The sequence below is a fragment of the Tympanuchus pallidicinctus genome, unplaced genomic scaffold (assembly GCF_026119805.1).
Source record: "Tympanuchus pallidicinctus isolate F22 unplaced genomic scaffold, pur_lepc_1.0 scaffold37, whole genome shotgun sequence".
NCBI lineage: Eukaryota > Metazoa > Chordata > Aves > Galliformes > Phasianidae > Tympanuchus > Tympanuchus pallidicinctus.
In genome coordinates, this window is record NW_026294755.1 from 1,188,754 (window position 1) to 1,215,230 (window position 26,477).

Here is a 26,477-nt window from a genome sequence, read left to right on the forward strand (position 1 = left end):
CTTCTCTTTGCTGTAAAACCGTGAAGATTTAGCTGACAGACACCGAAGCATTTTGGTAGTAAGTGATCGTAAATAGACGTAAATATGGCTGCACCATAAATATGTGTGTGTTGTTGTTAAGGATGGATGCACAACAGGCTGCCTGGTCCCTTGTGCCCTGTTACACGGTGTGTTGGCTGGATGAAGTGGTCTCCCTGCCTTCCTCCTGCCCTGCTGCAGTGATGGAGTTGGATAGGCCCTGGAGCAGTGGTTATAAATTCTTCATTTCTGCAGTTGCAGTTCTGTTGCAGCCACTTTCCTTGGTTTCTAAGGCATCACACTGCTTGATTTTCATTTGTTTTGGTTTTCCTTTGCACTTTCTCTGCATTTTGCATCTTTTTATCACTTTTTTTTTTTTTTTTTCCTTTTAACATGCCCCAGATCATTGCTGCAGCTGCATGCACGTGACCTGGGGGTTTTGATTGATTCCCTTGGCTGTGGTGATCAGAGTTCTCATGGCCCCACGCAGTGCTGTGCTTGGGCAAATAACAAATAGCGGCTATCAAACCTCTCGCTGAATCAGCTGTTTCAGCAGTAATTTAAATTAATGGCCTAAATGAGGTTAATCCTCGTGCCAAAGGAGGCCTGCACTGTGGATGTTGGGTGAGGGTGGAGGGTACAAAATAGCAAATAATTTATTTGCTGTTGAATTTGTTAAGCAGTGGTGCTAAGGCAGAAATGCAGTTGCGTCACTTGTTGTGTTGGCTCTGCCAAACTCCTTAGAAGTTCACAGAAGGAAGATTTGACTTCTTCTAGGAAGAGCAGAAAGATTTTACTTCCTACAGACAGCAAAGAGGAGCGATGGTTGCTAATTTTTCTTTTTACAACAAATTTCACTCTGGGTTTCAAGCATGGGATTTTGTATATCCTTCTAGCAACAAGTGTCTGTGCAGTGCTGTGCTTCTCTGCAGTGTCCCGTGCAGTTTAGATGGACAGATCCATCCCTGAGAAATAGATGTTTGGGTGCAATAAATCTTGCCCATGGTCAACCATAGGCTTAAAACAAACTTAATCTTGTCCTACATCTATCTGCACCAATACGTGTCATTTGCTTTAGAAGATGAGTCATGGCCAGGAAGGTTGTAATTGCATTGATTACGGATTGAAAGCAATCACATTTTGCCTAATTACTAACCTGATTCATCTCACTCCCATAGCCCTTTTTTACCAATCCACATGCTATGTTTTCCCATGGGAGGTGAGACACAAGGACTGCCCATCCTGCCCATCACTATACGTGTGCGATGGGAGTTGCTTTGCTGCTGTGAGTGCTAGGGAATGGTTTTGCATACGTGAGTGATGGAGAATGACTTTGCTCGCTGTGTCTATCTGCACTGGAGAGCACTGGGGCATTGCCAGTAGGTCTACATGCAGCCAGTGAGTGTGGAAAAAAAGCACACCATGCACACAGCTGCTCCGAAGTTTGCTTTTCTGAATAATGCAGCCATCACAAGGGAGCCAGAAACAGTGCTTGTGCTAACTTTTGAGTATTGCTAACTAAAGTGCTTGGGATTGCATGGTGGAAATATCTTTCTCAATTGACTGTAGAGGATGTTTGAGATCCTGAGCAGTCATGTTCTGAATTACAGCTTGATTGTATTGCAGGGAAAAACTACAGTGCAGATCCCTTGGTGCCTGGTGAGCATCAAGTGATGTGGGGCATAGAGCCATGTAGCCAAGGAAGGTCTTTATCCTTGTCTCAGCCACGACTAGGGATACTTTGCTTTTCCTCATGCCCCAAATACTTCACTTCAGGCAGAAGTTGTAAATACTCAGGGCTCTAAGTGGTAGATGCCTCCCGGGGCTTCAAGCTTCACTGGTACAGAAAAATGCTGTTTTCAGTCCGGTGTTCAGTGCTTATCTCCTTTGCCTGGGGATGATGGAGTGGTTTCTGCTTTTTCTTCAGAAGAAGCATGATATAAGGTGGTCCCACTGGCAGCATTTGAAGCTTTTTGTCCTTTTCATGTGGCTGGCACTTCCCTTCCATGCACTTTGCAGACAGCAGCTGTAACTGCGTGATCCTTAAGTTCCCTTCCAACCCAACCACTCCATCATTCTATGGTTCTGCAATTTTTACAGTCCCTTCCAAACCAACCACGCCATGATCCCATGATTCTATAATCCTCACGGTCCTTTCCAACCCAAACATATCTTGATTCCATGGTTCTGTGATCCTTAAGGTCTCTTCCAACCCAACCATTCTGTTATTTTATGGTTCTGAAATCCTTAAGGTACCTTCATGCTCAACTGTGCTGTGATTCTATGGTTCTGTGATGCTTAAGGTCTCTTCATACTCAACCATGCCATGATTCCACGGTTCTATGATCTTTAAGGTCACTTCCAACTCAACCATGCTGTGATTCTATGGTTGCCATCGGTTGTAGCTGTATTTCAATCCTGGAGTTGCAGCTGCTTCCATACTGGAGACTGAGTTGTGCTGCAGCTCAGGAGGGAGTTCAGCAAGGCTAATGAAGAACAATTCATTAAATGAATCAGTAGGGAGAAATTAGGAAGACAGATTGCAATTATTATCCAAATGAATCCTGGCCTTCAAGCCATCTGCTGGCACCTGCTGAAAGACCCTGGAGCTCCCAGTGCTGAGCTGCTGGTGCAGGAACAGACAGCACTGCTGAGGTGATGCTCCCAAGGAGGAGCGGGTGCACCGAGGCATCCACTTTTCTCCTCTTTCCACACCATCTGCTGCTTCCCGAGGGCACTGCCCAGGTTTTTCCTGTTGTCTGACCTCTCTCAACCCGAATCCAACGCTATCAGCATCTCAGTCTGGCGTGTCTCAGGCTGCTGACCTCGATTCACCCACACATTCCTGCACACTGATGGCCCTGTGGCTCTGCTGAAGCATTGATTTTCATAGGATGTGAAAATTTTATTTTATTTTTTTTTAAGAAGAAATTGAGTAATAGTGCAGTCTTTTAAAACAAAGCTGAAGACCTAGCGCTATGCAGGAAGGACCCCTGGATATTATTCTGCAAAATAGGTCTCAGAAGGTGGCATTTAAGAGAAATTCATGGTCTGATTGGTGCTCATGTGGGATATGAGCTTTTCTGGAAGTATGCAAATGTTGTTCTCTACTGCTGACGAATTATGGTCCGGTGGGACATAGCTCCTCTCGTATTGTTGTGCTTTGGTTAGTTAGGGTTGAAGCAATCAGGGATTGATGGGGATCAAAGAGAGGGTAACAGTTTCCTCAGTTTATGGACCAGCATAATTCTCAAATATTTGGAGCTTCACCATTATACTTTATTACAGCACTATATTTCTTTTTAAATATCCACTCAACTAGTACTAAATTGCTGCGGAGGTGATTTATGCTAGCTATAAGGACCCTCCAGAAGTACTCACCATTCAAACAAATGCTTGCACCAATATATGCCATTACAGGGAGAGGCTGATTGCACAAATATGAAGGAAATGACAACATTTCTTAGTGAATGCAACATGCCAGCCTGCAATGCCTCTGTTTAACTATTCTTGAAGGGTAGAATATGGGGGTACGATCTGCCATCCGCTGGGTAACATGTAATGCCATCCTATAAAATAAATTCTAAAAAGAACTGGTCCTGCCCAGTAGCAAAAGCTGGTTTTGAAAGCAGAGATCTTTGCATTAGGAGTGTTATATGTTGTATAGTGGCTTGTCAGCAACTATTACATTTGGGTTACCAGCTCCTAGTTTGTAAAAGGAATAGCACTAATGCTCACACAAGACCATCGTAGCCTCAGGCAGTATCTGGGACTTCAATAACTTCTTCTTTAAAAACAGCAGCCTTGTAGGAGAGCAGAGCTGACATCCCTGCTGCTCCTGTACAGCTGGATGGGAACAGCGCCCAGAGGGGTGCGGGCAGACATCGAACCCATTTCCACAACGCATCTCCCTGCCTCGCCTGGCAGAGCTGCTTGACAGCCCCGCTGGGATGTCACAGTCTTGGAGGCCGAAAGGAAAACCCTGTCCTTGTAAACACGTCTCTGACAACTTCTGTGGTGCTGCTTCCCAGCGCTCCGTCCCCATCACTCTTGGCTGCCGCGAGATTAAACCTGACACCACGAAGGATGGATGATATTTTTTGCTTGTCTGACATACTTCTCTGCCAGCTTTCTGATAATACAAAACAAACACAGATTTAAAGAGAAACCCACGTCTGCTCTTAAAAGGGGGGAAGAGGACAAAATATTTATTTCCCCCCTCTCCCCCCTCCGAGTTTGTGTTAATCTGCACCTTGTGGTTGACCATCTGAATCTTATTCTGAATAGTGATTCTGTGTTGTTTTTTTTTATTCCCCTGGAGTTTTTATAAACATTACCCCCCTCAGTGAAGAGAGTGAGAGTGCTGAAGTGTGTCTCCAGCTGAAATGAGCCTCGTGTGTCCTCTGCCCTCCTGGCATCTTCATGACCTGAAGGTTTCTCTGCATGTCTCTGAGACACAGCGAGAGACATTGCTGTAAAGCCCAATTTTAGAGCACAGTTTGTTGGATGGCTGGAATAGTGCAAGCTTGTGTCTTTCTGCTGTGTCCCAGTGTTGTTCCCTGCTTTTGGCATGGGAGTTGAGGTGCCCTGAAGAACATCCTTGGAGACACCACCAAGGACAAGAGGTGATGGCCTTGTGTTGCCAAGGGAGGATCATGTTGAATATTTGGAAAAATTTATTCTCCTAAAGAGTGGTAATTCATTGGCACAGGCTTCCCAGGGAGGTGGGGGAGTCACTGACCCTGGTGGTGTTCAAGGACTGTTGAGATGAGGGATATGGTTAGTGGTGGAGTGGGTTGGAATTGGACTCTATAATTTTAGTGGTCTTTTCCAACCTACTGATGGAGCATGGAGGAGCCCATGCTTCCCAAAAGTGCATGCAGTTCACCATTTGAAACCTTAAGATGTGGCAACCTGCTCCAGGTGACCCCTGCTTGAGCAGGGAGTTGGATGAGGCCCAATGGTTTTCCCATCAGCACCCACACAGGTTGTGTGTCCTGCTGTGGGAACGGGCACTGGACTGGGGTGGATGTTGAGGCTGGATGTTGCCTTATCCTTGTGGCTTTCATCTGTTTGTTGAGTGACATCTACAAACAATGGACCAAATTTGCCCATTTCACTTATCTGTCTGCTTCCTCTATCAGTACTTGCTACTTTTTCACCTTCCAAGTGAAATTTAGGGCAGTTTTAGGGTCCTCATTTAATTTTTCTTTTCCTACCAGAAATATTATCTCCACTCAGGATCAGAATTTGATTCCTTCAGTCCTTCTGCATTTAGAAGGGAGATGAAGTCTTTTCTGTCCACTAGGTGGGAGTTACCTCCATACCAAGCCGTCGCTGCAATCTGTCTTTTGGAAGGAGATCCCCTTGGGATGTGACGCTTCAGAAGCCTGTTTGATGTAGGCATTCCTTGCAGTTTGCAATTTGCAGCCACACAGTTTCATTTTAAATAATGTACCGCAGCCTCCTGCCTAAGTGTGGGCAAATGGACCATTGCAAGGCAGCTTCACAGAGCCAACTGGGCTGGGTCATTCCTCACACCTCCAGTGACATGCTGATGTGGCTCGGTGGGTGCCACAGGAGAGCTGTGCTGTGTGCATGGACCAAAAGCTCAGAAATAAAGCCATCTTTCCTCCTGAACGTGATCATTTCCACCATCTCTTGTAGGTTCCTACTCAAACCCATCCCTGTGCTCCCCCTTTCAGTTTGATTCTCGTGTTTTCCTGGACCTGTGTGGAAAGTCCTTCAGTTTTTTCTTTCTTCTCTGTTGTCTGTTGTGCTGTTAGATGTGACTGGAGACGATATGTCTCTAAATCTTTGTGTCCCACAATTGCAGGGAAAATGGTTGTGAAGGATGCTAATTCACCCTCCTTTCAGTGGTCATTGCCTTAATCTAACAAATAACATCTTTCCTCGTCAGTGAGCTCTTGGCTGCATCTCTGTCTGATGTAGAGAAGTAATTTACAGACTTCAAATTACTTGCTTTTACCATCATTTTGCTCCATATTGAAAGGATAATTTATCAGCAGATATGCTTGTCCTGTCTGTGCTGATTATAAACTGTGAAATACCTTTTTCTCTATTACTCTGGTCAGGCTTGCTTGCATTTTGGATATGAGTCCTTTTCAGACTGTTGGTTTGACACGCAGCAGGATACACTTTTCTGCCTCTGAGCTTTTGATTGTGTCTTCGTTTTTGCACATGGAGTGAGTTTGAGTTGTCCATGCTCTGCCTTTAACTCCATGAGAGAGAAGGTTTTCTCCTTCGATGTGTCAGCACGAGGAAGGGATCCTTATGGCACTCAAATATTCTTTCACGTTTTTTGATCTGTTTACCTTTGCATTTAATGGGTGCAGAGGCAAAAGTCAAAGCAATGCATCAAAGGAGAAATTTGGTGTTTTCATAGGTAACTCTCAAAGCATTGTGTTTTTTTCCTGGTTAGTGCTGGGCTTCCTTTCCATTTTCAGTTAAAGCATTAATAACAGCAAGCACTGCTGCTTTCCCCTAAGACAAATACACTGAGGTTAAATCATTCTGGTTTACCTCGTGTTTACCATCTCAGATGTACCACAGCAGCTCTGCTGTTACCCTTTCCAAACAGCTCCATCCTTTTATCTTGATGATTTGATAATGGTCTGACTCCCCCCAAACCCATGCCCTGTTATCAGGGAGCCCAAAAGATCCTGAAACTGAGGAAATGTACTGAAAAAGCTTTATCTTCCTGTACAATCATTCATAGCAGAAGTGAGAAGGTCGGGAACAGCTCAGCCCCGTTGAATGTGAATTGAAATGAATGTGCTTGGTTTTGGAACTTGGCAATGCTTTTTAAAATGCTGTTATAAATAGAGTTTTATAGCTGCTTAGGGAAAGATGGAAGGCCTTGTGGTACGGGTGGTGGAAAGCAGGAGCCAGCAGTGGGGTGCGGGCATCAATCAGAGCTGTACCACAGAGGAAGATATAAACCCTCAGAGGCTCTGTTTAATGTCTGCTGCTCTCCACAGTTCTATTCCAAGGAGAGCTGTTGGCCTCAAGGCCTTCACTGCTCAGGAACCAGTGCTGATGTGCTCAAGCTGAGGTTCAACTCAATGCCCGTTCTTGGGCTTGTCAGCCACGGCTTAGGGCTGCCTTTTCCTGTGGGTACCTTAACCTGCAGGGAATGGCTCTCAGTTCTCCACTCTCACTTCGTCCTCTTTGATTTTCAGTCCTCTGCAGTGCTCTCCCAACGATGGCTGCTGGATGTCAGCAGTAGGAGCAGCACAAGCCAGCCTGAACCCCAATGGAGGACTCTTCATGGGGTTACAGAATCACAGAATCACAAGGTTGGAAACGACCTGCAAGATCATCTCGTCCAACCACCCTCCCATTCCTATTAGCACCACAAGCTACTAAACCATCTCTCGTAGCTCCTCATCCAGGTGGCTCTTGAACGCTACCAGGGATGGCGACTCCACCACCTCCCTGGGCAGCCATTGCAGTGCCTGACCACCCTTTGAGAGAAAAAGTTTCTCCTAATGTCCAACCTAAACCTCCTCTGGTATAACTTCTTGCTGTTTCCTCGGGTCCTACTATTTGCCTGGGAGAAGAGGCCAGACCCTTTTGCACCACTACCTCCCTTCAGAAAGTTGTACAGTGCAGTGAGGTCTGCCCTGAGCCTCCTCTTCTCCACACTGAATAATCCCAGCTCCTCATAAGCCTTGTGTTCCAGACCCCTCACCAGTTTCATTGTCCTTCACTGCACACGCTCCAGGGCCTCAATGTCTTTTGTGTAGTGAGGGGCCCAAAACTGAACCCAGCACTCGAGGTGCAGCCTCACCAGTGCTGAATACAGGGGATGCTCACCTCCCTGCTCCTGCTGGCCGCACCATTTCTAATGCAGGCCAGGATGCTGTTGGCCCTCTTGGCCACCTGGGCACACTGTGGGCTCATGTTCAGCCCAGCACCAACCAACACCCCCAGTTCCCTTTCCTCTTCACAGTCATCCAACCACTCCTCCCCAAGCCTGTAATGCTGCATGGGGTTGTTGTGGCCAAAGTGCAGGACCTGACACTTGGCCTTGTTAAATCTCATCCCAACTTGGTTTACTTGGATCAGGAGGGAGCTGTGGGAGCAAATCTCCCAACTGTCCCCACTTACCGTGGCTTGCTTTGCATTGAGGAGCTGTTCACTCTTTGTGTAGGAAAGACACGCTGCAGCCCAAAATGGGCTCCCAGAAGAGTGAAGTCTTAGCATCAGCTTCTCTCCACTTCTACACTGTACATCTCTTGCTTCATGCTGTTTGCTGATGTATCCCTTATTGGTGCCTGATTGAGCAGTTGGTTCTTTGCTTAGCTGTTAAACCTGGTGGTGACCCTAAGATTTTTACATTCTAGGACTTCAGCAGAGATGCAGGATTACTTGTAGGGGTGGGTTCTCCATATTACAATCATTTCTCTGGTGCACTCTTTGGCTGTACAAAACCACACTGATTTGCAGAGATGGGAGGGCAGATAGACACCAGGATCTTTGATGAGGTTTGATGCTCAGTGATGGCAGCAGAAAATAATGGGGCTTCCCAGGAAAACATTTCCTTGCAGAGTCCCAAAGGAGACATGGGTGATGGAGGTAAGGTTGTCCCCTGGGCTCGCTGTTTCTCATCTTCTGCCCCACAAGAAAATATCTACTATGGCTGTAGTAGGCAGACTGGTGGCCATTGCCATCAGCCTTTGGTGGTCCCTTGCTGAGGGTGGAGAGGAGGTCTCTCCCTTTGCAGCTCACTGTTTGATTGAGTTTTCTGTGGTGGGGGTCCAAGAAGTGCACTCAAAGTGAGCCTCAGACCACCGTCGCTTGTTTATTGGGTAAAAATGTCCTAAGTGGAGGTTTTACACTTGAAGTTTTACAGCTGCAAAGGGCAATATAAAAAGCCCTGTAAAATTGCCTGGATTTATTTGGCTAAAGGCTGCACTGGGTGCGTCAGCGTCTAAATCCTTATTTGGCATTTGCAGCGTGCTGTTGCTTTCTATATAAGCTTACTAGTTTTCCTGTGATTTTCACTCATATAGGTTCTCTTCTTGCCACGTTTTAAACCATCCTAATTAGACATTTTTGACTTCTGCCTTCAAAGCCTATCTGGAAAACCCATCTACGGGCACTGGCTGCTAACACAGGCTTACTGTTGTTCAGATTATCTTTCCAGCCTGAATGGTTTAATAGGTCACTCATGTATTAAAAAGGGATTTTCACTTGGATAAAATCTTTTTTAAAAGGACATCATTTTTCCTGCAAGTGCTTTGTATGCTCTGCATCCCTTTTGCACCGATTGGAGGTTCATAACTCGAATATGATTTCCTGCCCCAGAATATTCTTTTATTTTATTTTTTTTTTATTCACCTCGCTCCCCGATGCATTGCTTTATAATATATGTCAATATTTGATGGGAATAAATTGCTGATGACTCTGGCTTTTGTGTTGCTTTATGAATCATCCCAGGGTCGTGTGATCTCAGCAGACGTGTTAGTGCCTGGCGATTTGTGCCGAGGCTGCTGGTGGGACTGCAGCCAGCTCTTGTGCTCCCTTTGCTCTGAATATTCATTAGTGCCCTTTGCCAGTTGCTTACTGATTGCCAAGACGGATTCTCTGTGACCACAAAGAGCGGCTCGAGGCGCTTCGTGCCCTCTGTTAGAATCATTGAAACACAGAATGGTTGGGTTGCAAGGAGCCTTAAAGTCATATCACTGTCAGAGCACAACCCAGCAGTGGTGGTGTCCCTTGCAACTCTAGACAAGCCAGGAACGAGCTCTGGGAGATGAGTGGATGCAAAAAGGCAAGAGCTTGTGATACTGTCCTGGTGGATATTTGCTATTTGAAGTTGTGGTGCCCCATCCCTAGAGGTGCCCAAGGCCATGAATAGGCCAGTCTGAGCCCATGATAGGGGGTTGGAACTAGATGGGCATTAAGCTCCCTTCCTTCCCAGCTGTGCTGTGATTCCATGGTTCTGCGATCATGAAGATCCCTTCCAATCCAACCATGCTGTGACTGTATGGTTCTACTATTTTTGATGTCCCTTCCAACCCAACCATGTTGTGATTCCATGGTTCAATGATTGTTAAGATCCCTTCAAACCCAACCATGCTGAACTTCTATGATTCTATGACCTTACAAGTGAGATCCACTGCCAGTGCACGGTGAGAGCATTGCACTGAATTTCGGTACAAGCTCAAGTACAGCGTGTGCCTGTGTTTCTTGGAAAGTGAGCACAGTGTGGATCAGGCGAGCTGCTAAAGACATTTGTTCACTGCTCTGAAACACCTTTCCTTCCCTTTTTATTTTCTGTAAGGAGAACACAGTATGCTGAATTATTAAACCAGATTAGATTTAATTGCAGACTTTTCCCTTTGAGCTACAATGCACGGGTGTTTCTCATCACTCTTACTTTGTTCAGGTGCAAAGAAGCATTTGTTACATGGCACTTTCTCTCTGTTCTTTTCACAGGTGTTTACAAAATATGGGAAATGCTATATGTTTAACTCAGGAGAAGAAGGACGGCCTCTTCTTACCACAGTTAAGGGTGGGACAGGCAATGGATTGGAAATCATGCTAGACATCCAGCAGGATGAATATTTGCCAATATGGGGAGAAACAGGTAAGAAAGGCCTTTTTCTTCCTGCAGAAATTAATGTAATGTTTTCTTGGCTTTATTTTTGAAAAGATCATCCCATCCCATCCTCCTCAATCAACGTCCCTCATGCCTAGAAAGGTGTTTTTGGACAGCCACATCTGAGGAGGACCTCTTTGTAGTTTCCTCTTTGACATTTAGGAATATTTGCTGCCTTTCGTGTGGGTTTCTGCTGCATGGCTGGTCCAAGGGACTCTGTGCTCTTGCAAGTGTCCTTCTGAGCACTTTTCAATCTCCTGTTGAGATCAGGCTACATTCATTCAAAACTTTAAGTTTATTTGTGTGGTGCAATTGAACAGTCCTTTATAGCACGAGCGTTGCCTTCCAGTTTGCATCTCATGCTGAAAGTCATTTGCTCTGCTCTGGGGGGAGATGGATATGTGGAGGTTCATTTCTGACTTGTTGCATGTGTCTGAAGGTTTGTCCTTTTGAAGGCAAAACAGGCTCACAGAAAATGGGGAGATGAAGTGCATCTCCCACTCATGATGCTGTGTTGCTCACAGACTGCCTTGGGGCAGGAGACAACAGCATTAACGACTCATGGATGTAGCAGGCTTGGAGAAGCACACCATGAGCCATCTATGTTTGGCCTTGTTGGGTTTTTGGACCCTTCTGAAGTTCCCAAGGTGACACAAACCCTGTCCTTGTGCTAGGGTTGCTTTTGATAGCTGCTTTTAGGACTGTGCTTTCCTAATGCTGCAGAGCTGGGAAAGGTGGCTTAGTCCCAGCTGGGTAGAGCAGGCCGTCAGTATACAGAAGGTGAAGAAAAGAAGGAGAAATGCAAGTGGAAAAAGAAACTGGGAGGACAAAGGAATGAGGGAAGCCCACAGGAGAGCCTGTGGTGGTGGTGATGTTTCCAGCCTGATTCCTCCACAATCTGTGAGCATCTCCATCATCCTGAGCTTGGGAGGGGTGATAGTTTTTACTCTGGTTGCTCTTTTCAGGAAAGTTCAAGCAGAGGTGCTTGTAATCTGGCTGTGGTTGCAGACTTGAAATGTGAAGGAGGGAAAAAAAAAAGCACACACACAAACCCACACAAGTGTGTTCATTTTTTCCAAAAATCTTATGGGATTTAGGGTCTCTTGAGTACATCCTTGATTTTTGATCACGTGTAAACCAGTGCAAAGTATCCTATTGTTGTGCAAGACACCCCAATGATGTCCTGCCCCACTGCTGCCCTCATACATATTTAACATAAATTTGTACTCAGCTGAAGACCAGAGACTTGGGGAAGATCCTCACAACCTTGGAACTGGACTGATGTTGCAGGTACTGGGTTGAGTTGGATTATCAATTAAAGTCAATACCTGGCCACAAAATGCAGTAGGATTCGAAGCCATATAAATAGGGCTCTTTGTTTAATTAAATGGTGTGGGCAAAGCTGCTGGACTTGTTGCAAGGCCATTTAGCCATGTTGTTACAGGTCCAGGTAGAACTGGTGCTTGTCACTGAAGCTCCTAAAACATAATCTTTGCCTTTCAACAAGGAACTTTTTCATCCTCCGCATTCATACAGCTCCTTGTACAAGCTGTCTTCAATCTTCATTGGGCTCTCTGGACACTACCAGAATAAAAATATTAACTATACTGGTTAATAGTTGCTGTTCCCATGGAAACACTTAACTCAGCTCTTCACAGGTAAGTGAAAGAGTTGATGATTTCCAAATATTTGCATAATAACATAAATGTGTTTGGAATTAAATCTCTTCAGCTGCTACCGCTGGGATTATGCAAAGTTGGCTCTCCAGTGGGAAGCATTGTCAAGGACACTCAGCTCATGGCAGTGGGCTTCAGCCCTTACCAAGGAAAGGGATAAGGATGGCATGGAGTGGAATCTTTGCACTGCAGTGCCATATCCGTAGTAGGGATGAGGATACTTCTGGGATTGAAGGAGTTTCTTCTTCCCAGTGAATTATTATCTCTGTTATAACCTAAACTTTCCTGCTCTATCCTTATGTTCTCTTCACACGTTTCTACAGTCTGGTTTTGTTGCTCCATTTCCCCCATAGCCCCTCCTGTTCTCAGCAGCTCTTTTCATTGCCTCTTGGGCAGTGATTTTTGTGAGGTTGAGATGCTCAACCTTTCATCTCCATATTCCAGCTTCTGCAGCATCCCTCCAGTGAGGCTGCTCAAACCCAGAGCCATCAGCACTGGCAGCCTCCCGTGCTGCTCCTTGTCCCAGACGTGGCATTGGCATTTCTTGAAGGACATCGTGGATGCTGAGGGTTGGCCATCTTCCATCATATCAGGGAGATATCTACCTTGAAAAAGATGTGGTTATCTTGCCCATCATGGTGGCCTTGGTTTGTGCATCTTGTGATTGTCTTCCTCATAGAAAACAGCCACCCAGAAGAGCCCCAGTTCAGTCAAACTGTGGCCAGAGCACCCTGCAGGACCTTTCCCATGCATCTCAGATGCCTCAGACCCTCATTGACACGGAGTTTGGGTTCTCTTGGGTGCAGGGCTGATCTTTATTAAAGCAAACTTACAATAATGGTGTCATACTCTGTATTTGGTCATGTAGCCCTTCTGGTTTTTGCGTCAGATGTGGAGGTGCCATAAAAATGCATTTTGACTGGTGTGCAGAGTCAAAAACCCTCATTTTGCTGCTGGTTGCATGCCTCGGGACCTCTGTTCTTAAGGAAAAAAACAAACAAAAGCCATAACCATCGTTCTTTGCAATTCAAATAAGAAACTAAGATGGAAAGTATTGCTTCATAGCTTGGGATAGGGCTGCTCTGGAAGCTGCTGCTGCTGTGTCACGTTGGCACAGGCTTTGTAATCTAAAAAGTGATTTAATTGTTACCGACTCGGCAAACAAAGTGAAGTGTATTATCATTCTAAAAAGACCTTTGCTGAGTATCCATTAATATCTTGGGAAGCTGAAATATCCTGTCTAACAAGTTCTTTGCGTTGGAATAATACACCTTTTGCTCAACTGTGTGCATATGCAAGCCCATTATTTGAGCATGTTAAATTTATATGCAATCTAATTTTGGAATAGTGAGCGCACAGACTGCTTCAGTCTTGATTTTCCAGTGCAAAGAAAGGGTATTTTGACTGCCTGGGTGCCATGGCATCAAGCAGCTTTGGGGGCACAAAATACTGTGTCAGGACTGTTAAAGTCATGGGAGAGGTGGAAAAGAAATGACGATAGAAAAATAAAAAAAGCTTGAAGAGCTGGAAATCCTCGTCTTCTGAATTTTGCACCTCTGGGATGGGTATTTTCTAGCATTTTACTTTAATCATGAAAAGATTAGGAAAATGACGTGTGTCTGAAGCCTTCACGTCACCCGTGTGCTTTGCAGAAGGCTTTAAACATTCCGGGTGTCAGGATATCCGCATGGGAATTAAGATCCGAACAGACAAAACCCACAGCAGAACAGCTTGCATAGCTGTGCTCCGTGAGGTGGAGGAATGCTTACCAGAGAGAACTCATTCCAGTAACCAATGGAGAAGCCGTGGGCTGCAAGTGGTGTGGGTGAGTTCCCCAAGCCCAACCCAACCCACCATGCCCACTGACCGTGTCCTTCAATGCCACATCTCCACATTCCTTGAACGCCTCCACGGATGGTGATTCCCCCACCTCCTTGAGCCTGTGCCAATGCTTGACCACTCTTCTGTAGAATTCTACAGGATTGGATACCCAATATCCAACCTGACCCTTCCCCTGGTGCAACTTAAGGCCATTCCCTCTCATCCTTTTGCTGTTATCTGGGAGAAGAGGCCGACCCCCACCTCAGTGCAACTTTCCTTCAGGCAGCTGTAGGGAACAAAATGACACCAAGTCCCCCAAATTCTGCAGTTACCCATCTTTGTCACAGCACAGAGTGGCAGGGATGCATGGGGGGGGTGTTGTTTTATTGCACTGTGTGAGAAAGGTGGCAGAAATGCAATCAAATATAGTAAAGGGAACTGTAATTTACAGCAGGGACTATTTGATTGGAAAGGGAATCCACTTGTGGTTAATCTTTCTGGAGTGGCCCAAGGTATTATGTATTGACCTAATATAACGGCGCAGTAAATTGGAAATCACTCAGGCTACAGGGCTGTAAATAAGAAATACAATCAAGGAGTTCTGCATTTGTGTTTCAGGAATTGTCGGATAACGATGAACATTTCATAGCAATTAATCAAGCAACACGCTGAAGAAAAAAAAAAAGGAGCGATGAGAAATGCACTATAAAATTGCACTAAAAAGAAGCATGAAATCTATAAAGCTTGAGGCTTCAATCCACTTAGGAGATGTACACGTTGTGTTATGGGCTGCCGTTATTTAATTCAGTATAAAACACAGGCTACAGGCAAGACTTTGGATCTAGGTCATGCAGAGGAAAGATCTCAAGCCTGTTTCCCTGCACATCCAGCAGCATTGCAGTGCATTTTTTGGGTTCTCAGTGGGGTCTTCTGTTGCTGCTATGGACCAGAGGAAGCCTGATTTCCAGCTCCTGACATCCATGGATGGATGGAAGCCTGGATGCACTGTACTCAGTGCATTGGATGCTCACTCTGTGCAGTGCCCTAAGATCTATCCAAGTCAACCAGAGGTGCAGGTGATTTCAGCGGCATCACATTTCCGTGCCTCTGCTTTTCTGCTTCATTAAAGCTGCTTTAATTCAGCAGATCTCTTTCCTCTTCCCAATTGAATTTCAATAAATTAATGTGGCATGGCTTTAATGTTGATTTTGGGGTCTTCACGCAAGCCTTGGTGCTTTAGAAGGTGGCTCAGATGCATTTTCTGCCACTGGTTGCTCTCAGAAGAACTGCTTTGGTCCCCATGGAGTTGTTGAAGTGAGGGGAATAGGATGGGAAAAACGTCCCATGCTGTGACAAGCAGCAGCACCCACCTTCCCCTGGCATCTCCAGGACCTGCCAGAGGTTTGGGATCTGCCCAAAGGGCTGCCCAGCAGAAATTATTCTCGTTTCTTCCTTTCAGGCATCACCACAGTGATGCTTTTGGCCCGGCTCTCAGCTCACAGAAGCCCTGATCCTGCACGCACCGTCCTGCTGCAGATGGGTTGAGGGCAGCTCTGGGTTCTGAAGGCCGCTGCTGCAAACCCTGAAAAACTCGTTTTGCAAACTTCACCAAAGCTGGCGCAAACGGAGAGCGTTTCCATGGTTTCTTTGATTTCTCTGCCCCTCAGGATTTCCTGCCAGGCACCTCAGATTTAAGCAGCAGCTCCGTGCTGCAGAGAGCAGCCTGTGAAGCGCTGCTGCTGCTGCTGCTGCGCTGCAAAGTTTCCTTCAACAAGGAGGGGAAGCTGGCAACACACTCCCAGGGTTGGGTATCCCCATGCCCTTTTCCCATAGCCTCCAACCTCTGACTCTTGGCCTCCAGCCATGCAACATGGTGCATCAGCAAGCCCGAGCCCTGCAGTGCTGCATTTGCCAGCTGTGCAGAGGCACAAAGCAATGACTGTAATTTACTTCTGCATATTAATATAGTCAGCAGTAGTTCCTGGTCAATTCAGCCTGCTTTGCTTGCAAGATGTCTGAATCCAGGCATGCTGCAGGAAGAGGCAGCCCGTGCAGCCCCAGGTCACGCTGCAGACTGCATCATTATGGATTTACACTGTGGGAAACCGTCTGCAGGCTCTGAGCCAGCAGCGTGCACTGCAGGATTTGGGGGAAGGAAGGAGGCAGAGGGTTTGTGCATCATTGTGGAGTTTGAATTGGAGTGGTTATTAGCAATAGAGAGTGGATCTGTAAGTGCAGAATAAGTAGGAGATGGCCCAGCAGTGGGGGAAGTGATGGTAGCAGCAGGTGTGCACCGTGGGAGGAAGGAGTGCTCTGGTACTGCGTGGGCAGCATTGCACAGGGCTATCGAGTAGGCACGTGCATGCCAAACCTTTGGTGTATTTTAAAACAGGAATGCTCTTCCTCTAAGCCTTGTGTGGTTATTGCTGACCACAGGACTTCCCAGAGCCTTCCTAATTTCCTTTCCATCACAGGGGGCTGCGAGCAGTCATGCCCTGGAGCAGCTTTGTTGTGGGTGAAACTTTGATGGAGAATGCCAGTTCTCAATATAAATCAGTTATCAATTAGAAAATTAAAAGAAAAGAGAGGGAGAAAGGCAAGGCAAGCTGTGCAGAGGACTAACTTGCCTTCCTGCAGCATTTTGCAGCTTTCTCCAACATACCCCATGTGTGCAGGTGACCCTTCTGCATGGACGCAGATGAAAAGTGCTCCCTCTGGGAGGAGGAAGGAACAAAAAGGCATTTGAAATCCACACGGGTTTGAGGCAAGTGAATGATACTGAATTCATTTGGTAAAAAGCTTCAGGAGGGACTTTGGGATTTGGAGGGGGACGGTTGTGATCAGAGGCTGACCAGGTTGATGCAGTGTTAGTGCAAAGGGAGCATCCTGGGACCCTGTGTAGCACAGCCCCTTGCAACTCGTTTTCTATCCCTTGCAGAATGCTTCCTTGGAGCTGCAGGGGCTGAGACATGCAAACTTCTGGCATCTGGCACAGCAGGAGCACACTGTGCAGCACAGAGATGCTCGTGGTGCTGCTCCTGATTCTGGCTTTTCCTCTGCATCCTAGCACAGAGGAGAGGTTTGTTGCTAACGTGAGAGTGTTGAGCACAAGAAAGGCACAAAATCAAAGGGTGGGTGCTGCCACAAACGGGGCACAAGCTGCAAGGTTGACATCTGCCCATAACTGAGGGAGAACATTGTATATCAGCTCCCTGTGGAGCAAATGGGATTGACAGCTCCTGGTTGGTCTGTTCAGAGCCTACAGACATGTCTCTGTGCCAGAAGCACTTCAGATTATGACCTGCAGTGAAAGCATGAAAAAGCAGTGGGGAAGACAGAGAGAGAGAGCCCCTCCTGTCTGTGCTGGGATGGTCATCAGTTGTGTGACAGCAGGTCCTTAAGGAGCTGAGTTGTCCTGGCTGCTCTCAAGCCTTCCTGCTACATGAGGTAGAGCACACAGATCCCACCTTACTTCGTGTGATCTATTGAATGCTGCCATAAAACTGCTGCTGCTGAGCTGCAGTTGGTGCTGCAGAGGGGGAAAGCTGCTTTCTGTGAAGTGATGGTGGGGGTTTGGCTGCACCAGGTGGCAACATGGAGCCAAGGCAATAGAAGAACACCCCAAGCCCCATTGGCACAGGGTTGGTTCATCCTCCTGGGGATTCAAACATAGAATCATAAAATGAGGAAGGTTGGAAAAGACAGACCTCTCAGATCCCCAAGTCCAACCCCAACCCCCCGCACTGTGCCCACTGATCATGTCTGTCAGTGCCACATCTCTACTGTTCTTGAACATCTCAGGGATGGTGACTCCCATCTCCCAGCATCCAAAGAAACAAATGGTACCTATAAGTAGGAATAGCCTTTAGCATAAAGAACACTAGGGATTTGGGCCAGGACTTGCTGCAATAGGAAACAAGCTCAGATCCAATCTTATATCAGCTCATCAAGAGGCAGCTTGACCTTTAGGAGGCAGTCAGTGTCACCTGGAGGGTGTTGTAAATGTGCTGTGTTTGGCTGCATCCTGGGACCTTTTGCTAATGAAAGTGAGAATTCGTTCAATTAGCCAGGTTTCCCAGGGAGAAAAGGTCAGCATTATTTCCATCTGCGCCAGCCCCCTGACAACCAGAGCATCCACGAAATTAGGCTGCCACTAAAAATTAATTACGTTTGCCTGAGCACCCTTATCAATAGTGCAGGAGCATAGGGGGGAAGTTCAAAGGTTGCTCTGGTTCTCATGTCCAATGGTGTCATTAAAACTGTCGAGTTCACAACATGCTCCAGTTTGTTGTGAGCTGCTCTTTGGGACCTCTCAGTGCAGTGCTGGAAAGATCAATCACAGCTGGTGCAAATGCTGTTTGTTCATCTCATTCAGTGGAGCAGGTTCTGCTGTTTCCCAGCAGGTTGTTCAGGGGTTGATCCACCTCAGCTTGCCCCAAGGACTGGTGCTGGCCATGCAGCATGTCTAGAGGAGAGAGGAAACTATTTTGGGAAGGAGAGATTTTGACTTGATGTTAAAATGAAATGCTTGTTGGCATTGACAATTGGGAGAAATGTTTATTGGTAGCCAGTCTAGGACTGTGGAGCCAAAACCAGAGTTTTGCACCTGTCAAGAAGAACATCTTAGCTGCTTTGGCTGCCAGTGAGCAAGCATGAGCTTGAAATGTGTGGGCTGTTTGTAAAGGATTTTCTCACTGGGCAGCATCAGAGAGCGCGGAGCATCCCTGTACTTCATCCATCTGTCCCTCTGGTCCTCTGTGTGAGCCTGGTGCTGAAGTCCTGGCTCATGGATGTGGTTTTAGCCTTTCCCAGTGCAGTCAGGACACCACACAGTGTCCACGAGGTCCAGTTTGTGCTGGTGTGGTTACCGTGAGACACCCAGAATTGCAAAAGTGAAATCACGGTGCAAGGCAAAGTGCGTAAATGCTGCAGGTATTGCATCCCTTCCTTCCCCAGCACCACATCCCACTCACAGACGTGTGTGCAGAGTTCAGATGTGGATGGGAAAGCTGCTGCTGTTGCTGTTCTCCTGCTTAAAAAGAGGAGAAGGGTTTGTCTTCAGAGGGACCGGAGTCTGTAAGCACACCCAGGTGTCCCCAGCCACGTCAACGAAGATTGTAAATGTATCTCAGTGACTTAATAAGGAAATCCTTCAAAGGATGTAGGTCCTTCAAAAGCCTCTCTTAAAAGGAAACAAGAAAACACCCCAAAGCCCGGAAGTGTTCATTTAAGGCAAAGCTAAAGGAATAAAGACTAGAAGCTGGTTTTGGGAAGTCTGGCAAAGCAGAGATAACACACCTCGCATCGCAGCTCTGTGTTACAAAGCAGTGTCATGCAGCATTACAATTAAACACCCATTTCATGCTGCTGCTTTCATTTGAGCCTTTGTGGCTGGCGTGTAAGTGAAGTTAAGTGTCCTTAGCCCAGAGAGATGCTCAGAATAACAGGAATTTGTTATTGGGAGTGAGGAGACAGGAGAGGGGCTGGGAATGTGCAGTGGCCGTGGGGCAATGCCCACTGCTTCAGCCAAGGCAGCAAGGTTCAGGGGCTGCTGTCTGCAGGCTGGGCCCCACCAGGCACAGATGTGCCTGCCAAAGTCCATATTATTATTATTACTATTACTATTATTATTATTATTATTATTATTATTTTCTGTGCTCTGGCCCGGTGATATGAGTGACTGATGAGGTCTGGGGATGCTCCTTGGCGTGTTTTAAGTGAATATAATCCATGTCATTACCTCTGGGTAATTACCTCCTCTTTGGGCTTTGCCGTTGCCTGAGTATCTTCGTTTCCCTCCTGGAAGATGAAAAGCTCAGCACATGTTAATCAATCTCATGGAGGCACCGGGAGACTTTGTGGCTATGAAACATTTTGAAGATAAAAATCTCTTGCAAGTGCTAATTAAATTTAATTTCATTAATCTCTTTGGTGCAGGGATCATCCTCTTGCTTCGACTTTGTCCATCCCATAGCAGCAGGCACTCTGTCAACGTTTGAGACCTCCCAGGCACTTCCTGAGAGCAATTTTAGTAATCTCTGCGTGGTGGAGGTGGATAGCAGTGGGAGGGTTATTCCCCTCTTGTAGAAGCATTTCCATCCTTCTAAGGGTTTCCTCCAATTTTTGGTGTCCATGCCTAACTCTTCATTTCACCATCACCACTTTTTCATTGTCCAGCATCACCAAATTCTCACAGTCTTTCACTGACAGCTCCCTCCTTGCTTATTTACAAGACAAAAAAGCCGGTGGTCCATGCTGGGCATCTCTAAGAGCACAGCTCTGTCTGCAGTCCGTCTCGTTGCAAGAATACAAAGTGCTTGGGGGAGTCACGGATGGCAAAGAGCATCCAGAGGGCTGTGCTGGCTGGCTGGAGAGCAGGCAAAGACTGAGCAGAACAGAAGAGTGGAAGAAGAAAAAGTGATCAATTATTCAGCCTTTATAGAGGTTGAAAGGAGAGCAGAGAGAAACAGAGCTGGTCTCTCATCAGCTGGCAGAGCATCATTTGTAGCTCTGCATTCGTGGATCCCTAATGGCCGAATGTGCGGAGGGATGATGGAATGGGAGAGAAAATCTTGAGTGCTGTGAGGTCTTCATTCGCTCAGATGGGTCTTGGGGGGCTTTGGTTGGAGCTTCAGGCATCACAGTGGCACAGCCATTGCCCCATGTGGGATCTTCTGCTGGATGTCTTCTCCTCCCATTGTCCCTTGTGTCCGAGAAGGAGTGAGGGAAACCAAACCCATCTCTACTGGAGAGTTAGGGACAGGGTAGATGACAATCCTGCAGAGTTTGGCAATGGCTTGTTGCATCTGTGGGGCAGGAGTGGGTTTGGGTCTCCCACACGAGATGTTCCCACTTGTGATGGGGCTGGGTGACTTTCCTGCTCAGTGGACAGAAGAGTGAGATTGCAAAGCCATGTAGCAATACAAATGAGCTGTTAGAGAGCTGTGTGACACGCAGAGCCATCACTACCTGTGCGGGAAAAAAAAAGAAAAAAGAAAAAACAAAGCATTTGGGGGCTATTTAGGGTTGTGTTTGGCATGCAGCCACGGGGACATATAGTTTGCTACCAAATACACTGAAAAACTGGGGAGCTTTATGAGAGAGAGGGCTGCGACTGTGTTTTGTTTTATCAGATTTAATATTTTTGTTGTAGTTATTACTTCCACTACTACTATTTAAGTGGAAGCTTATAAAGATTAGAAAGGGAAATGCCATCTGCGAAACTTGGCCGAGTGACAGATTATATTACATGATGCCGTTACTCAAATATTTTGGAGAGCGTGAGCAGCGGAGAAGGGAAGCGACTGCCATTGCCTTCTGTCAGATGTGTGTACAAACAGGAAAGTCTCTTCTCTTTCCAATGTAAGGTCAGCACAAGAAAAGCCAGGCAGCAATTCCTCCAGCATTGCCTCATGCACTGCTGTGGTGCACTCTGTAGGGTAGTCATAGAATCATAGAATGGGTTGAAAAGGACCACAGCGCTCATCTGGTTCCAACCCCCTGCTGTGTGCAGGTCACCAACCAGCAGCCCAGGCTGCCCAGAGCCACATCCAGCCTGGCCTTGAATGCCTGCAGGGATGGGGCATCCACAGCCTCCTTGGGCAACCTGTGCCAGTGCCTCACCACCCACTGAATCCCAAAGGCTCCTAATTAGATGCAGTGCTCCTTGCTTTTCTGCAATCTCTAGTTTCCTCAGAGCCAAGGACCTCTCTCCATCACTTCTCCAACCTTCAGGACATCCAGGTCTTAGTCCAGTGTAATTCAAGGGTAGGGCTTAACCATCTCCACATTGCAGCCCCAGCGTGAGCAGTATCAGAGCCAGTTCTGGAAGAGAGAAGATGGCAAAAAATCCTGTCTATTTCAGAGATACCCTGATGGAGATGCATTTGTCATGCTGCGAGTTCTTATCTGAGCATGTTCCCAAGGGAAAAATTGACACATTTTAAGGATACACAGCAGTTTGTTATACTGTGTCCCAGGAGCCAGCAGCAGTTTATCTTCAGTGTCTCATACTCATGCCCTCCAGTGCAGATATTTATTTCTGTAGATAGCAATGGCCTCATGGGCTTGTTAGTATGGATGTTCTGTGGGCTGCCATAAATATTGCAATAGTAAAAACAATAATTAAGCATTATTACAGCAATACAACTTCATACTGAGCTTAAGAAAGCCACAAGCTCATAAGCAGGATCCCCTCTCACCTCCGGCTTCTGGCTCTAACCCATCCCATTGCAGCCAAGGGAGGGGGCCTTATTGGGGGTTGGGTTTGCCCATTTTGCTTCCCCACCATGGGATGTGGATACACAAGAACCCGTGTGAGCCGTTGACGTAATGGGCAGCGGTGCAGGAACTCTCCTGTCCCCCAGTACAGGGCCAGAACTAAGCTTTCCAAGGGCAAAATTTTCTCTTGGGGTTGGGATTGGGGTCTGTAAGACACTGTCATGGTGCAGATCATTGGGGTCAGGTGAGACAGGAGGATGTGGAAGGCAGCTTTTGCATCTTCATAACCCAGGGGTCTTCTTGACCACCTGGCTTTGCTTATGAGGAGCTGCCTTTCTGGACCCACAAAGCCTTGTTGTTTCCAGACCATTTGATTTCCATACTGAGCTTCTTCACTTCAGTTTATCTAGCTTGGGTTTTATTTTATTTTATTTTATTTACTTCTTGCAAACATTTTCCTGTTGATGGAAATGCTCCCTTCTGTTGTTTGCCTCGGGTGTATTCATAGAGAGGACTCGTATCCACATTCAGTCTTCATCTCACCAGACGCTGCACAGCCCAACCTGTGCTGGACTCCTCCCAGAATTCAGGTTCTGCCCATTCCAGCTCCTGTGCTGTGCTTCTCTCATCACCCCATCCATCCTGCAGCCAGAACCCACGATGGTATTTCCAATGTACTTTCACTACCAAAGTTCTCTTAGATCATTTTGGTTGGAAAAGGCCTTTGAGGTCATCAGTTGCAGTCTTCATCCAGACCTGCCAAGTCCCCATGTTTTAAGGTCCATTCCAACCCACCCATGCTGTGATTCAGTGACTTTGTGAACCTGAGCAGCCGTGGTCAGCTCTGAGATGGCAAAAAAAACAGAGAGCTGAGTTCTCTCCTTGCTCTGCCTCTTTGCAAACCCCACCTCACCTCCCCAAAATCTGGTTCAAGCCTCATCTCATGCTCCATCCAGCTGCTCTAATTCACCTCTCTCCTGCTAACCCCTTCCTCACCATGCCTTGTGAAAGCTCAGAGGTAACTTCTGACATCAACCCACCATTTGTCAACTTAAACCTCCAGGTTAGCAGTGATGGATTTTCTTTTTCCACCCCCTCCAGCAAACCTCCTGGCAGCTCAGTGGGCTGCCCCGCTTCCCCAGCAGTGCCACACAAGATGTGATTTTCACAAGTTATTTTTATCAGAAGGAAATATTAGACTGCCTGCTGCCATACAAGATGGGTCCGTGCCATGCTGGCCTCGCCGTGGGCAGCAACACAATGCAAATATTTTTATATATAGCATCCTCCATATGTGGCAGTGCAAGAGGAGAGGGCTGGGGGCAGCAAGGGTGCGGCAGTTTGGGGGCTGGAGGTGCTGATGTTGCAAGGAAGCAGCAAGGCTTTTTTGGTAAGATGGGGCAAGCCTTGACTGTGTGAAATAAGGAAGAATGATTGTCTGGACAGCAAGGGCTCAGTGGAGTCTGAATGATGGGAGTGGGGAACGTGTGCGAGTGGGGAGCTGAGGTTGGAGGAGCCCCCATCCTGACAAACTGTTGGGGTAAAGATTACTGAGTGGGGAATGTTCTAAGGAAATGGGGAGGAATCAGAACGCAGTGTGGGAATGTATGAAGGAGAGTCACTGGGATTCAAGTGCAGGGTTGAAAAAATCCTAAATATCTCCAACGTGACCTGCAGCTGAAGCATTGCTTTAAATGTGAGATCCACGCTTACCTGCTTTTCTCCCTGTCATCAAGCAGGGATCTGAGGGCTTTTTTTTTATTTTTCTGCCCTTTCCTTGCTTCTGAAAAAGTCATTTGTTGACTTTTGGGTCCTTCCCAACACTCACACAAATGCATGAACAAGAGAAGCATTTCCCTCGCTGATGTACCTTAAATACTTAGTTAATCTGGTTATTTTTTCCCCACTTGGGCTGATAGAGTAGCTCTTTCCTGGCATTTTGTAATCAAAAAACACATCTGATGTGCATCCTTTTCCATTAAAAGAAGTGTTTACTTAGTCACCGAGTTCACTGAAGTGCTTGGAAATTACATCATTCAAAACACTGACATTTATAGGCAATGCAAATTAAATAGACATAACCAGAGATGTCAGAGCATGCCGAGTCAAGGTTTCTCCAGGCAGTGAGACCTGCTCTGCCCGTGCCTTTCTTCAAATGTCCTCGCTCCAGTGCTGGTTTTATTGAATGCCTCTCTAATTCTGGAGCCTTCCCACCCAGCCTGGCTCTGTCTTGAGGAATTACTTCTTGCCAAAAGGATGCAAAATGAATAGAGCTGCTCCCCAAGAGGGGGTTGGCTGCAGGGTCTGGTGGGGAGTTCCTACCTGGAGATGGGCTGGTGGAAAATGAACAGTTGTAAGTGGTTATTACTCATCAGAGTGGATGCAAAGTGATAAAATCAGGCAGGTGCTGTGGAGGTGCGTGCTCAACTATAGAGGGAACTCACATCCCTGCAGGATGAAGAAGCAGCAAGAGCAAATCCCAGATGGGTGCCTCTGGTGCCAACTTGAGAAGCATCCCTTGGCATGGAAAATTCAGCACTGCTGCTATGTATCGGTCTAACAACCTCTGTACCTTGGTGGCACGCACCTTGTAGATCCTCATTGCACGTGAGGTTGTCCCTTGCTTATGCCCACCCCCATTTCTCTATTTCTTCTTATTCTTGCACCCTCCCATGGGACCACACTCCTAGGGAGGTTTCGCCATCCCATCTGGGATGTAAAGGGGTTCCCCATGCACCAGTGATGCTCAAGGCTGGCAGATCTCCGTGGTACCTCCCAGAACCTCCAGCTTGCTAAACCACCTCTTACAATAGCTCTGCCTAATGCAGCTGGGATGGCATCTCCTTCCTATGTGCCCGAGGACAGCAGCATTGCCAGGACCCAGCCTGGGCGCTGGGAGATCTGCTTCCATCTGGCTCCTCATGAGCTGAAATTAGCAGCAGCTTTCTGACTGTTTAATATTTCAAGATGTTCTGAGCAAAGCAGTGAGGCTCCTGGGGAAGGAGGATGGAAGGATGTGCAAGAACGGCTTCTGTACCTTTAAAATCTGGCCTTTGTCAGTATTATTATTGTTATATATATATTTTTAGCTCCTTTCTGTTCCTTGCTGAGGTGCAGTTGGCAGATGGGAAGCCCTGGGGGGAGCCCCCTCTGTGTGGGATGCAGGCAGCAGCCGGAGGGAGCAGTTCTCCCTTGCTTCACCTTTCGGGCAGCATTTCAGCTCCAGGGACCCCGTCCCATTTTCAGCTCTCCTCTTCCTGTGATCTCCCATCCCTGCAACATGCAAATCCTATAGGATGTGGAGGTGGGAAGTGAGTATTTGTCCCTTCCCCAAAAAAACAAGCCCTAAAAGCAGCATCACCCAGCAGGACTGACCCTCCCTGCCCTGCTGTGACCTCGCAGTGAGGATACAGGTTAGGAGATGTTTGTTTTGTTTGTTAAACTTAACAGAGGTTGAAACAAGGAACTGAAATATTCATTGCGGGCTCCATGCCGTCCACTGAAATCGCTTTAACATCCCCGGTCTCGGCTTGCTCCTTTTATTATGTAAGAGGCTTTTTAATAATATACTTTGAGACATATGGCCCCTCAGATTTAGTATGCAAATGCAATATGCTTAACTAAAAATAGCTGCTATGCTTAATGTAGTTTATTATAACACCTTCTGTTACTTGGTGAGTAATGGAGTGCGGCTGCGCGGTGTGAAGCTGGTAATGGAGGGAGCAGGGGAGCAGCCTCCAGCCCTGAGCTCCTGCCCTCCCCCACCACAGACACTGGTCATGGAGCAAAAATCACCACAGGATGTGTTCACTGGGGGGGTTAAGGTAAGGAATGGTGGGAAAAGTTTTGCATCCCACCAAGATATAATGTTGCCTTACATCCCGGAGCGTTACCTCGTGTTTCGGAGTCTACATCCTGCATGACTTCTTATCTCAGTTTATCCTGCAGGAGTCGTGCAGTGACCAAATCCCACCATGGTTTTGCTCAGTCTCATGTGGGATGCAGTACTCCCCTCACAGGCACAGGGCTCCTTTTCCTTTTCCTTTTCCTTTTCCTTTTCCTTTTCCTTTTCCTTTTCCTTTTCCTTTTCCTTTTCCTTTTCCTTTTCCTTT

General features: G+C 46.8%; 1 protein-coding gene across 3 annotated transcripts in view; it reads left to right on the plus strand.

The window, feature by feature from the left end:
- The window catches only part of ASIC2 (acid sensing ion channel subunit 2), a 418,251-nt gene that overhangs the window by 368,500 nt on the left and 23,274 nt on the right, over positions 1-26,477 (plus strand). For all 3 annotated transcript variants that reach the window (XR_008210384.1, XR_008210383.1, XM_052699502.1), the window contains exon 2: positions 10,486-10,636. Coding sequence is in view for 1 of the 3 variants with exons in the window: in XM_052699502.1 (XP_052555462.1) it covers positions 10,486-10,636 (151 nt within the window). In the remaining 2 variants the exon portion in view is untranslated. The remainder of the gene's footprint in view (positions 1-10,485; positions 10,637-26,477) is intronic.